This window comes from Homalodisca vitripennis, chromosome X (assembly GCF_021130785.1).
Source record: "Homalodisca vitripennis isolate AUS2020 chromosome X, UT_GWSS_2.1, whole genome shotgun sequence".
In the NCBI taxonomy this organism is placed as follows: domain Eukaryota; kingdom Metazoa; phylum Arthropoda; class Insecta; order Hemiptera; family Cicadellidae; genus Homalodisca; species Homalodisca vitripennis.
The window spans coordinates 155,553,229-155,568,624 of NC_060215.1; the positions used below are offsets into that span (position 1 = coordinate 155,553,229).

The 15,396-nt window shown below is 32.9% G+C and overlaps 1 protein-coding gene across 1 annotated transcript; it reads right to left on the bottom strand.

Moving 5' to 3' along the window:
- Positions 1-14,712: 14,712 nt before the first annotated feature.
- LOC124369683 lies at positions 14,713-15,390 on the bottom strand. Its single transcript, XM_046827736.1, has one exon. The coding sequence runs from the start codon at positions 15,388-15,390 to the stop codon at positions 14,713-14,715; it is 678 nt and encodes a 225-aa protein (XP_046683692.1).
- Positions 15,391-15,396: the final 6 nt, after the last annotated feature.

Consider the following 15,396-nt stretch of genomic DNA (forward strand, 5'->3'; position numbering starts at 1 on the left):
CTACGTTCAGCATAGTCCACCAAAATGCTCAAACTGCAACAAATAAGTTTGATGAACTTTCTCTTCTATGTGAGGAACTAAAACAAGACATCTTCATAGTTTCGGAACACGGATTTACAAACGAAACAATAAATTTTTTCAAAATTATTAACTTTGATCTGGCCCAATCCTTTCAGCGTCAATTTTATAAGGGAGGTGGAGTAGCAATTTTAGTTCGAGATCGAATCAAGTCTGAGCCACTGAGGTTTAATGTAGGTATTGAATTAGATTTTGAGATGGCTGGAGTTGAGGTCTGCTTGAGTTCTCTCGGGAGAATTGCTGTAGTTGGTTTGTACAGATCACCAAATGGCCAATTTGGTGTTTTTTTCGAGAGACTTGAGCGGCTTCTAAACTATCTCCTCAATAATTTTAAATATTTTGTTATAATGGGGGATATCAATATGAATGTTTTAAATATGAATGATAAGCAAACTCAACAGCTTAGAGACTTGCTCAAATCTTTTAGTCTTAGCTGGTCTGTGAACTCGCCAACTCGTGTGACAGCGACATCGAGCACTGCCATTGATAATGTCATAACAAACGTACCCAATAGTTCTGTGTCAGTGCTGAACACTGCTATATCCGACCATTACGCACAGGAGGTGGTGATCCGTGGATGTTCAGTGAGCCAAGAATCCCACAACATTATTTCAAGGAGAAATGTCTATCCACATAATATAAATCTTTTAAATAAATGTCTGGCAGATGAAAATTGGATATTTTTAGATTCTTTTACTTCTACAGACACAATATTCGACTCCTTCAACAGTTGTTTCATGTTCCACTTAAATGTTTGCTGTCCCCTTAGGAAAATAAAAACAAAAGGTAAAGTTCAGAAGAATTCTTGGATAACACCTGGAATTCTGATTTCTAGAAATAAACTAAAATTCTATAATGAAATATTCAGGAACACTAATGATTATAGATTCAAATCCTTCTATAGAAATTACAAAAGAATTTATAAAAAAGTAATAACTGCTGCTAAATCATACGAAATAAACAATAAACTAAAACAGTCATCTAACTTTTCTAAGACAGCTTGGAACATTATAAAAAACTCAACAAATAAAGCATCTTCAAAATCCATTCAGCTTGATGCTGATGGGATAAAATTAACCGATCCAAATGCAATAGCTTTGGAATTTAATAAATTTTTCTCCTCAGTGGCTGGTTCTCTTGATGCTGACCGTGAATTGGAACTGGATACAGTCACCACACATACCCCTGCTTCATCTATGGTTCTGGCCCCTGTGTGTGAGGACGAAGTGGGACGTATTGTAAGAAGTTTTTCAGCTAAAACTTCCAATGACATAAATGGCATATCAATGTGGCTTATAAAACAATGTTATCAGCACATATTAAGCCCATTGACAAAAATCATAAATGTTTCTTTTGAAACTGGCACATTCCCATCCGCACTCCAATTGGCAAAAGTCGTACCTGTTTTCAAAAAAGGCGATCCAAAGTTAGTGGATAACTATTGACCAATTTCAATTTTACCTGTTTTTAGCAAAATTTTTGAAAAACTGTTCCTGGACCGACTTCTTAATTTTCTTGACAAACACAAAATTTTGTCTGATCTACAATTTGGTTTCAGACCAGGAAGATCAACTTTTGGAGCAATCACACAACTTGTAGACTTTATTGTGGAAGGCTTTGAGACACACCAAAGAACGCTCAGTGTCTTTCTTGATCTCTCAAAAGCGTTTGATACTGTTAATCATGGTATATTGCTACACAAGCTGGAAGGCTGTGGTGTACGAGGGACAGCACACCAGTGGCTCCACTCATACTTGAGCAGTAGAAGTCAATGTGTTCAGGTCCAGAATGCAGTATCAAGTACTATTAGAATATACCAAGGAGTCCCACAGGGATCAATCTTGGGTCCTGTCCTTTTCTTGATTTATGTGAATAATATCCATGCGTCAGCCTTATATGGGAAAATCATTCAATACGCAGATGACATGACTCTCTGTTTCCGGGCTGATTCTCTGACTTCTTTGGAGATTCAAACCTTCATTGATCTTAATTCCTGCATTCAAAATTTTCTGGTAAATAATCTCAAAACTAATCATGAAAAGACAAATTACATCAACTTCTGTTTACGTGGGTTGAATACTTATGAAACCCCCAACAGTAATGATGGATAACATTGTTCTGGAAGAAACTGATTCTGCTAAATTTCTAGGAATACACCTAGATAAAGGGTTAACCTGGAAAGTTCACATTGAAAGTGTATGTGCTAAATTGGCAACTGGAATTTTTGTCCTTCGAAATTTATCAAAGTTTTGTACGTCTGATGTCTTAATGATGGCTTACTATGGATTAATATTTCCATACCTGTTGTACGGAATTTCTCTGTGGGGCAGTTGTGCCATATCAAACTTGGAAAGAGTATTCAGACTGCAGAAAAAAGCTGTTCGAATCATCGCAAAATTGAACAACAGAGAGTCATGTCGAAATGCCTTCAGGGAGCTCAACTTGCTAACTCTACCCAGCTTGTATATTTTAGAGACTTCATTTTACTGTCGATTTCAGTGTATATTGACGCAGGGCAGTGATATACACAAATACGAGACAAGAGCTCGGGGGCGCTTTCGAGCCCGACAGCATAGAACAGCAGCATTTGAACGCCTCCCTTCTCAAGCTGGGATCAAATTCATTAACAATCTCCCTGAAACACTAAATTTAGAAACAAATCCAAAAAAATTTAAAACCCAATTAAAACACTACCTGGTGTCTTGTGCTTTTTACTCAGTTGGCGAGTTTATGGAGCACACTTGGGATTGATATTCGCGGCGGTGTTGCAATCCTGGGGGTTGATCCCACGAATTATGAATTTTGTTTTTTTGTATGTGTATGAATATGTGCCTGCGTGCAACTTTATGGAAAGTCTAGTGAATGGATTTAGTTTTTAAGATAAATACCGTAAAAAATTGGTATTATTGACTATTGCAATACAATGTAATATATATTGTCAACGTAATAAAATATATTCTATTCTATTCTATTCTAAACCTAACCTAAAACTAATATTTACATTTTTAATACTTTGATTGCATTTAAACTATTGCCTCAGTTATTTTCTGGCCTCATCTACCAATTCATTCAATCAATCAATCAATAATATCTTTATTCAAGACATACATAAAATGTACATGAATTCGTCATTCTTAATAAATAAATTCAAGGTGATGTTATATTAGTTGCACATAATATACAATCCTTTTAATGTATATTATTTTCAAAATCTTAACATAGTTGAAAATAGGTTTAATATTGTTTAAATCGTTTTTATTACCAAATTATAATTAATGCCACTAGACTTCAGAAATCAAAATCAAAATACATGGCTCTGGGAGTAAAACTCTTCCAAAGTTTATAACATGATAAATCAATTAAAAACTGTTTTAATTTATTTTTGAATCTAATACTATTGTTTTCATTCCTGATACTACCTGGCAGGTTCCCCATAAACTTGATTCCCATGTAAGTTGGGCTTTGCTTAAATTTTTCTTTATTATGTTGTTTGATTACAAAGTTATTTTTGTTTCTAGTATTATAATCATGAACATGTAGTTGTCGTGGTAATTTAGTCTCATTATTTTTTACATATAATACTGTTCTATATATATAGAGGCTGTATACAGACATAAACTCGAGCTCTTTCAAATATAACTTACATGACTCATCTTTTTTGAGTTTTAGAATCACCCTAATTGCCTCCTTTTGTAGACGTAAAATTTTATTCAGGTTTACAGCACTTGTTCCCCCATACACTTCAATCCCGTATGCGATATGTGAATGAACCATGGCATAGTACATTGATTTCAAGGTTTGTTTTATTACAAAAAGTGCTAGCCTTCTTAGTGCAAAAATTCCTGAACTTATTTTGTTACATATTTTTTGTACATGAATGTTCCAATTAAGTGTATTATCTAAATGTAGCACTAAAAATTTAGTTTCTTTATCCAGGTTTTTCATATTAATTTTGTTTGATTCAACATTTTTGCAAGTAAACTGTATAAAAGTAGTTTTATTATCATCGAGTAAAAGGTTTCTGTTATTTAAATAACTTTTTAACAATGAAACTGATTCGTTACATTTCTTCTTAGTTGTACCTAATTCCATATCGGCAATGCACAAGCTTATATCATCAGCACACAAACAAATTTTACTATTCTCAATTATATCATACAGATAATTAGGTAAACCCCCCAAGTAGCACAGGAACAGGAAAGGGCCTAATATTGACCCCTGTGGGACAGAGTAGGTCACATTTTTTGTATGAGACCTAACATCATGCTGATTATTTTTATTCAAATAATTAACATTAACAAACTGTTGACGGCCTTCCAAGTACGACTTAATCCAGCTAAGCTCTTTACCAATGATACCATAGCTTTTTAATTTTTCTAGTAATATTTTATGACCAACACTGTCAAATGCTTTGTTCAAATCTAGGAAGGCGCCAACAATGTTGTATCCCTCATCTAAGTTCTCTAAAATGTGTTCAATATAATTTCTTAATGCTGTTAATGTGGATCTATTTTTCCTGTATCCATGTTGATCAATGTCAAGTAATTTATTGTTTTCAAAATAGTCAACTAATTGAATCAGCACACACTTTTCAAATATTTTAGATAAGGACGGTTGAATAGCCAATTGTCTGTAGTTAAGAGGATCAGTACAATCCCCTTTTTTATGCACTGGTATTACTTTTGAAACTTTTAATTGAGAAGGATATATTCCAGTTTATGAGTGATGCATTAATTACAAGTAAAAGAGGTTTAATTAGTGGTAATTTTGCTTCCTTAACAATTTTCATGGGTATGTCATCATACCCTGCTGACCACTTAGGTTTTATTGAATCAATTATCTGATGTAGAGTCTTATCATCAATTGTGTTACAAATAAATCTGGATTCCGTTACTTGCTGTATCGAATCCTCTGTTTGAACATCATTTTTACTTAGATTAGGGATAACATGAGTATCAACCATTTCAACAAAATTGTTATTACAAATATTTGCAACTTTGTATGGATCCTCTTTAAGAATACCATCCTTTTTAAGTACAATATTAGGTGACTGCTTTTCTTGTTTATTTTTTGTTTCACTGTTAATGATATTCCAAATTGTTTTGCTAACATTAGTGGACTTTTTTATTTTTAAATCAAAATTTTTTTCTTTTTACATAAAACTGTTTTTTTAGATATTTCTTATGTGCTTTTATATTTTTTTTAGATTTATATTACTCTTATCTTTCCTATACTGCTGATGCATGTCAATAAGCTTATCATGCTCATTAACAATTTCATCATCTACCCACTCTTTATTTTGGTTTCCTTTTGTAACTTTAGTCAGAGGAAAATGCAAATCAAAATAATATTTGAGCAAGTTGTAAAAATAAAGAAATTTATCTTCAACAGAACTTTGGTAAAGTTCGGTCCAGTCTTGTTTCTCCAAGTCGTCTTTAAACAAGTCAATTTGATCTTTTCCATACTTCCTGCCCATTACTGTATTTTTTGTAATATGACCTCTTTTATTATCAATGTTTGCTATTTTAAAAAGTTGTACATCATGGTCCGATAGAGCAGTTATCAAACATTCCACTTCAAAAGAATTTTCGTCTAGGTTTGTGATGAAATTATCAATAGCAGATTCACATGTTTCTGTTATTCTAGTAGGTATTTTTATAGTATACTTAAACCCATGCATATTAATAAGACTAACAAAGTCTGTTTTCTTTCTGCTCTCCCTCAAAACATCCACATTAATATCCCCACCTATTAAAACATTTTTGTTGATTTTATAAATTTCTGCCAAAAATGTGTTTAATTTTTCCAGAAAAATGTCTATTTTCTCAGAGGGTGTTCTATAAAGTCCAGCCACAATAACTTTTGTCTGGTCTATCTTAATTTCTATAGTACATGACTCAAAAACTTTATCTTGATTTAAAGTGTTTATAGCATTAACAGAAATTTTTTTTCGCACTACTTAATTTCTCTGATATTAACCCTTTGAGGAGTAATGACGTCTTGGAACGTCATTAGGTTCTGTTCCACAGGAGTAACAGCTCAAACATGAAAATACAACCCAGGAGTAAAAAAAAAACACATTAAATGTAATTTTTTTTATTGATTACAAATAAAAATGTACAAAAGTTGGAATGTTTACATTTTTTGTGATTTACAGGTGATTTACAAATTTTTTTTGTGTGAAATTCCTCAAAACAAGGGTAAATACACAATGCTACATTGCAGTATGGACAGTGAAATGTGGTATCCTTCCTCTTCTTTTCACGGGTGGTTGTGTTGCAGCATACATAAAAACGCTTTTGAGCTTTCCTTGCTTGACCTTCAGGAGTAGAGAGGGGGCGGAAAAAATGGCGCGCTGTCAGAAATAAGATGGTTGATAATAATGTCTTATTTGCCGATTATTCTGTCTCAAAAATTAACACTACCAACTATGGTTTGGTTTTAAAATTAGTTTTACATAATTATATGGTTCTAAATGGATGCAAATAAAACAAAATAAAAAAATCAATTTCGTAACAAACAATAAATGACGTTCTAGTACGTCACTACTACTCCTTTTGGCTTGTTTTTTTTCATTTGACGTTCTGGAACGTCATTACTATTTTGAAGCAGTTTTCCCGTACTACTCAAAGGGTTAAAACCCCTCCCCCCTGACAAGAATTTCTTAAATACCAGTTTACGGAAGAATAGCCAGGTATTTTAGTTTTATCTATTACATTTTCGTTTAATTTGTGTTCTATTAGAACTACTACATCGGGATTTATGTCCTGTAATGTAATAATTAATGCGTCAATTCTAGATTCCAAATGTTGGATGTTTTTTGATGGAAGACAATTAAGTGATTTGGTAACATATTCCCTGTATTATTATTATTTTTAGATGTATGATTAGTGCCTAATTTTCTATGTCTGTTAGAATTGATGCAGTTATTATTTATGTTAATGGTGGGAACACCGTTAGATCTAAAAAACTTGAGCCCTTATTCTCTATGTCCACAGTCTTAATTAAGCTTGACATTAAGTTATTCTTAGGTTGGCTTGTCCTGCTAGTAAAAAAAGATTCCTGTTGCTTAGGGCTAATACTAGAGTTTTCTGAACCTAAAACATCACTTATCACTTCATTATGCCCCATACTGACTTTTTCACCCCCCTCCACACAACACACCACCGGCGACGACATCGATGCAACCTTAGAAACCTCGGAGAAAGTGATGGATTTTCTTTGCTGTGACCAAAGAGAGTAAATTTTGTGACGGAGATTCTCTGCAAAGTCAGTGACTGATAGTCCATTCCACAGTTGTTGGTTTGAATTTTCATTATGTATGATGATTGAAATAGAAGCTCCTGTGTTCTGTTGGAAGTTCACTATATTGGCAGCAAAGATGTCTAATGGAATATTATCCCGAACACAACCCATAGGGGAGCATATTAATTTCTTTAAACCCCTTCTTTTAAAGTCTTCTGTGAAATGTCTGAATGCAGTGTTGTAATCTGATATATGTGGTTTACTATTATAATGTGGTTTTGTGACTAAACCGTAGAAGTTCGCTCCATTTGGAATTTCTTGATGGGTTAGATATTTACTCTGGAGAGATGATGGTTTACCAATTAGATTTTTAAAAACTGTTGCCACCACCCCCGGCACTCATATTTCTTCATGATCAAGGTCTCCAGAAATGCAGTGGGCAAAAGCCCAGAGATCCTTGGTTAAGTTTGTTTTAATTAATTGTTTCATGTCAGATTTAATTACATCTATCTGGCACTACTCCTCCCTTCATTGATTTAAAAGGATCGACTTTGTCACCTGTTTTATTATTTGGTAATTCCCCATCAGGATATAAATGAGCATTACTAAGAGAATTTATTAACATATAAGCCAACTTTCTTTTACCTCGATAATTAAGGTGCAGGCCATGTCGAGTAAAGTGAAACCTTTTCAGCTCTTCAAGATCAATGACAACTACTCTGTTCATCCTCACTGCAAGTTCTCTTATATAGCTGTTTACCAAACATATTTCATCATGAAGAGGATCACACAGTTCTAGGTCGTACCGATGGGGTATAGTGGTTATTAGTATAGTTTTACTTTTACTTAGCAATTTCAAGTCTTTTTCTAAGTTACAGTAAATGTTCATAGTTGTTTTATTTGTAACATCATTTGTACCCGCAATTATTACTACTGGATGGTGGCCAGATCTTGCAGCTTGTCTATAAACTTCCTGAGTTGATGCCCCGGGTATAACTAGACCATTTATTCTAATCTTGCCCTTACTACAGGTGTCGATTATTTCTGGAAGATCTCTCCCGTGGCTGTCTGTGTAAAACTCAACTCTCATTGGTAGAGCCTCATCCACACCTCCTTTACAAGTTTCTTCCATGGTTGTAGATTTGTTATCATGCTGCATCCTCAGTAAGTCAGTATTGTTATTGTGCCGAAGAGGAGGCAAACAATTGGCTGCACTTTGGACCGAAAGAGACTCCCTTACCCATGATTTAAATAAGAGTTCTTTCACTGTAGTGCAATCAAATTTCAGATATTGGTTATTAAACCATAAATAAGCAAGACATGACCTCTTCATTATTATGTCACTCTCATGTATATGTAGCATTGATGAACTATTTATGATCAAATTTGAGATGTTTTCAATGATTCCTCTCATCAGCCAGTCAACGAACAGCAGCATGTATATGTCGCAGTCAAGTGAATTGTTCTGCTGGGAACAAACAACACTTTTAAGAGTAGCTTGTTCAGAAGAGACACACTTTGTTAGTTTATTGAACATTTCTACGGCTGGTTTTAAGTTGTATTGTTTGATTGAATCAAAATAGTAGAAAGTATTGTCAGTTCTAAGATAAAACAAGAGACTCCAGTGTGTGCCTGAACCCTCCCCTTCTGTTACCGCATTATTAACTGGAATAGAAATGTAGCTTTTGTCTTTTAGCGAAGATACCACCAAATTGATCAGTGAAACTCCTGATTGCATGGCTAACCCCTGAGTCTATAAAAGCAGTATTGAGAGCTTCCATTTCACAGTTTTTTTAAGTTTTAAAATATACTTCAATAGTATCGTCGGTTATCCATTCATTCCCCAAGAGAGCAAGACTGTAGCTACTATTGTCTATGGCTTGACTGCCAATGCTTTGTTGATTTATTTTTAGTAGTGTATTGATGGAGGAAGGTAGTATACACTTTTTCTGGGAAGATTTTAGGAGCGATTTCAGAATTTTATGTTCTGTTTTAAAGTTATTAAGTTCTTTGGATACATTCTCATGCACTGAAATCAATTCACTTTTTTGCTTGTCGGCACTGTTCATAAGCAATTTAAGGTGTTTTATTTCTTGCAAGGCACGTTTCAATTTATTTGCACATTTTTGCTTATCCTGTCAAGTTGAAAAATAAGATTACTTTGGAGTTCTGCTTCGGTTTTAGATTTTTCATGTAAAAAATTAATTTCACTAATTAATTCAGTTTCCATCCTCTCCTTTTCCTTTGCTAAGACATTGATTTTATTTTCCATTTGCTGTATTTTGCAATCCATTTCTAAATTCACTTTTGTTTCATAATTTTTTAATTGAAAAATTTGTTGCTTCAATTTCTCATTTTCTTCTACTAATTAGGTACCAGCTGTAGCAGCGAGTGTGAGAGTGGAATTAATATCAACCTCATTCTCATTGCCAAGGTTCTGAATTTGCTCCTTTAAATTGTCCAAACTGATGTTTAGATTGGGATTATTTAAGTTACCAATGCAGTTTAAACATTTCCAGTTGTTTGAATTTTCTTTACTCAATTTATTAAACTCTGCATCGGTCATGCTAGTACATTTTTTATGATACCACAATTTACACACACCATTACAAAGTACTGCTGATGATCTAATCCCTGACCCACAAACTCCACAAGGAAATTTAGGCTTTTTTTATATATCTTTCTTTGCAGCGATAAGTTTGATAGTTTAATAATAAATATAGTTACAGGAGAGATAAATTAATAAACCGTTATCGAATTATTCACATATAGCAAATATATGTTTCTCAATAATATTGTGACTGTAAATAATTACTGTGTTTTTATCTGAACTACACAAATAATATTGCTGGTAAAAAGTAGTCTCAGTTTGCACCCAATCCTGGGAAGTAGCCATACAGTAACAGTTGCCAGTGACCTTGACTATTGAGCCATTCAGCATGGCAAGATAACAGCTGCAGTCTGTTTTAGTTAAAGCGGTTTGACATTTGTCTGGTAATAATCTAGTATGCCTGTTCCTGTTTCCAAGTTACTACATGAATCAGACTAGTGTTTCACTTCCTGTTCAGCAGCCACTAATTAACCAACAAATATTAATTAAGACAATTTTTATTTTTACTTATATCTCACTTGTAACTTTGGATATGATAAAAATTAAGTTATTATTATACTTTTCATCTCATAGAGTGCTTCATTGTTTAAAAAAAACTCCAATTAAAACTGTGCTTAAAAATGTGGTTTGACAATGCCAAAACTGTAAGTATTTTTGTGTCTAATACTTTCTTTATTGATAAAAGATAATTGAAACCCGATACTTGTGTGGAGTAAATGGTGTCTATTAAACTGTAGTTACCCACTTAAAAGCTATCCCAATTACATATTTAGCACCTAATCATAAATCAAAACTGACACTGAAATCATCAACACTTCCACCTCATATCATAAATTATTAAAATTTGGTTAATTAATAGAGTAAAGTGCTTTGTTCATAAGATACTCCCTAAATTTCTATTTCAAATTTGTTACAATTAGTTTCTTTTTTGATTTCCTCAGTTAAATAGTTTAGAAATATTTTCCCCATATAATCAGTTTTCATTTTATAAAATGTCAAATTGTGTTTGTCAGTGATAATTTTGTTACGTGTATTAAAGTCATGCCGAGGTGTTGGAGATTGAGCAGAATTTCTTTTTACGAATTTTATTACTTCTGTCACATATAAACTATAATATGGTAGGGATTTTAAGCTCACAGAATAAATGTTTTGTTGAATCGTGTCTTTATAGATTTAATATAACTTTAATTGCTTTCTTAATATTTTATCTAAATTTTGTTTTGACGTTGCACCATATATACTAATCCCATATGCTAGATGTGAATGGATTAATGCATAATAAATATGTCTCAAAGCATTTAAGTCACATAGCTTTGACATACGACGTAAGGCATAAATTCCAGATGAGCTTTTTGTTTAAAAACATTCTGGACATAGAATAGAATAGAATATAGAATAGAATATACTTTATTCCAGAAAATATAGTTTACAAAAATTTACATCAGTACTGGTAAGGAATTACTAGCCACAGTATCCAGTAAGCGTGGCTAGCTCAACTGAAAGTTGTACTTCATTGTATAATGATCAGTCAAAACTTAACAAGTACATCGTGCGGTTAATCTGCAGTGTGCACACCCCACAGTTAACATTATTTTAAACATAACATTTTTCAATTATAACTTTACAAATTAAAATCTTTTATTATAAAAACTGTACAAATTCCTAAACTAAAATTTGAAAAAAGCTATCAATATTAATAAAATTTAAAAGCCAACTTTTCAATTTATTCTCAAATTTGCTTCTATTGTTACAATTTTTTTATTTGTAAAGGCAAAAGATTAAAAAATTTTTGGACTCAAAAAAGAAAAACTTTTTTTGAAAATTGACTTATTTACCTTCGGTCTCATGAACAGCCCCAGTATGTCACCTCTTGTTCTTTGGTAAACTCTGTCATTCCTGTTTCCACTTTTCTCATAGAAAATTTTTAATACTTTGAATAAAAATAAATATTTTAGTGGTAATATTCTTAGATATTTATAAATAGGTAATGCAGATTCATGTCTTTTCCTTTTTGCAATTATTCTTACGAAGTGGTTTTGTGTTACATTCAACGGTTGTATGGTTATATTGTCAGCAGCTCCCCAATTTTCTATACCATAATTCAATTTAGAATGAATTAGCGCAAAATAAAGTGTTCTCATTAATTTATCATCAATAAATTTCCTTAAAAAATAAAAACTTCTGATATTTCTTCTTAAACCTACTTGAATGCTGTTTATATGCGGTTTCCAGCTCAGTTTTTCATCAATGTTTATTCCTAAATATTTAATTTGTTCAACTTGATCAATAATTACACAATTGCAGTTTGAAATGGCTTGACAATCTAATCTATGAAATTTTAGCACATTATTGAATTGGTATCCTTTTAAGTCAAAATTTATAAACTTAGTCTTAGAGGCATTCAAGACCATTCTGTTGTTTTCACACACCATTTCCTGACTTTTATCAAATCTTCTCTAATATGATTCCAGATGTTTTCCCATTGTTTTTCAGAATGTCTAATCGCAATATCATCAGCAAACCCTATAATTTTTCCATTTAATGGTAATCTCAGCAAGTCATTTATGAAAATTAGAAACAACGTTGGACCAAGAACGGAGCCTTAGGGGACTCCTATATTAACAATCTTCACGTCACTGAATGCATTTGATATTTTAACTTTCTGTTCTCGATTTTCAAGGTAGCCTGCAAACCAGTTTAAAGTGTTACCTCTTACTCCTAAGAGTTCCAATTTCTTTAATAAAATCTTATGGTCAAATGCCTTACAAAAATCAATAAAAACTCCAGCTGCTTTATAGTTATTATTAAAACTAATGTAAATTTGTCCTACAAATGTTAATATAGCTCCTTCTGTGTTTTTCCCTTTGATAAAACCATACTGATTAGGACTAAAGAAGTGTTTATTGTTTAAAAAATCAATCAACCTGTCTTTCATGCATTTCTCTATAATCTTGGATATTACAGATAAAAGAGCAATCGGTCTGTAATGTTGAATTAAGTCTTTCGAGCCTTTCTTATGAATGGGCACAACAATTGACTCTTTCAGTTTACTTGGGAAAACACTCTGCTAAAACTCAAATGTATTAATGCTGCTATAACCTCTGCTATAACGAATCCAACACTTTTTATAAGTTGTACAGAAAGAAAATCGCATCCAGTTGACTTTTAGTTTTTTAAATTATTAATTATTTTTTAACACCTCTTCACTAAAAACTGGCTTCAAGAATAAAGAATTGTGGCAATTGTAAAAACCAGAAGTATCAAGACCATTGCCCCCAGGTAGGCCTGACTCGACTTTGCCCGGTGCAGATACGAAGTATTCATTGAACAACTGCGCCATTGTTATCGGATCAGATACTGTGTTACCCTGTTCATCTCTTATCTGAGCTATCGCTTGTTGATCCTTCTTGTCTGTAAAACTATTTATTAACTTCCACTGACCAGCAATATTTCCCTCTTGCAATTCGAATAAGCGCCTATAATAATTATTTTTTATTTCCACTATTTCATTGTCTAGTTTTTCTTTAAAGCGCGTGTAATATTGTTTGAAATGTGTGTCATACGGCCTACTTCTGTTCTTGATTGCCAGTTTATTTCTTATTTAAATTTCTTTATTATTCGTTCATTTATCCATGGACTTCTCATTTTTGCCTTCACCACTCCAGGTCTACAAAATTTAATCTGACTGTGGTCCTCAATGTGCTTATAGAGAATCTCATAAAATTCATTTAATGCCTCATTCACATCAGTACTTTGTAATACATTATTCCAAATTGTTAAATCACTAAGTTGATTTTTGAAGCTTTCAAAATCCAGAATTTTCTTGGTTAATATGACATCCTTATGGACATTGTTTATTTCGTTCTCAAAATTTGCAACGAGGCCTATTAAAAAATGATCCGTTATGTCGACATTAAATATTGCAGCCCTAAACAAATTGGAATTTTTAAATCGAATAAAAAGGTGATCAATATAGGAAGCAGAATCATTATTTCCTCTGGTAAACTTATCAATCAAACATAAGAATCCGTTATTATTCATAAGCGACAGATAACTGCTGCTTATGTTATTATTAACCAAAATATCTAGATTGATATCGCCTATATAAATTACGTTATAACTTAAATTTGGAATGATTTTTTCTAAATCAAATAAAAAATTGTTTACAGAGAAACTGTGTAACCTGTACAAGCTAACTAAGTTAAACATAATATTTCTAAACTTAATTTCTAAAACTAACATATCAGCTGATTCAATGGTTAATCCCCTATCTCGAACTAAAATATCATCTTTAATGTAAACAATTACGCCTCCTGCTCTATAATGCTCGTTTGTTTTGTAAAATGATTTATAACCAGTAATTTTATAATGTGATACTTCCTCTTCATAAATCCATATTTCAGTCATAACAATAATATCTATCGAATTATTTAACATATGTACATTGGCCATGAAAGTGTCAAAATTTTTCCTTAAACTTCTAATATTTATGTGAAATATATTTAAACTGTTGGAGTTGGAAGAGAAAAAAACTATCATTTATACTATTTAGAATTACACATTTGTCTACCATGATTCAATGTAAGAAAAAAATACAAAACAAGAAAAATACATAAGCACATGCTTGAATAAAGTAAACTAGCATTCTAGGCTAATAAATAATACAGTAAAACAAACAAACATTTTCTAAGTAGTTTTTTAACTATTATTTTCGTAATATTTATTCAGTATTATTTAACTCACATATTACTTCACTTGCTTCACTGCTTTCGCTTGGTTTACAGCTTCCCCAAGTCGTCCGAAACATCGATCCTGATGCACGTCTCTCCATTTTCCCTCCTCACAAAAATCTTTCCCTGCCTGCTCCACACATACTTGTATCCCTTGGACCGTGCTGCCTCCTTGACTCTGCCTAGAAGCTGTTTATTTTCAGGTGACAGGTGCTCGTTTATGAAGATCTTGTCCTTGTTGAAGTGCCGATTGATCTTGTCCGCCGTTATTGGTCGTACCTCCTTGAAGGCTTGGAGCCAGTCATCCCGGTCCTGCCTCGTCGTGAACTTCACGATGATCGGCGGTGTTCTGTTTCGGCTGAATGTTGGCACCCTGTGAGCTGCGATCACCCTCTCCTTCTTCAGTTCCAGACCGATTGAGCTCGCAACATCCTTTAGCAACTCCTCCATATGCTCTCCGTTTGTTTCTGGGACACCGTTAATTTCAATGTTGGTCTGTCTAGAATACTGCTCCATATTTCTTAATCTTTGTTCCAAAGTGGCAACGGATTTCTTAAGGACTCTGTTTTCTTCTTTTATTTCTTCCATTTCCTTTTTCTGTTTATTACAGGCTAGCTTTAACTCCTCCATCAACTCATTGCTCTTGTCAATTTTCTCAGAGAAAAAATCTAGAGAGGTACGAAACTCAGTGAACTCCTTAGCATTACGCCTCAACTCTACAAACATTTCAGA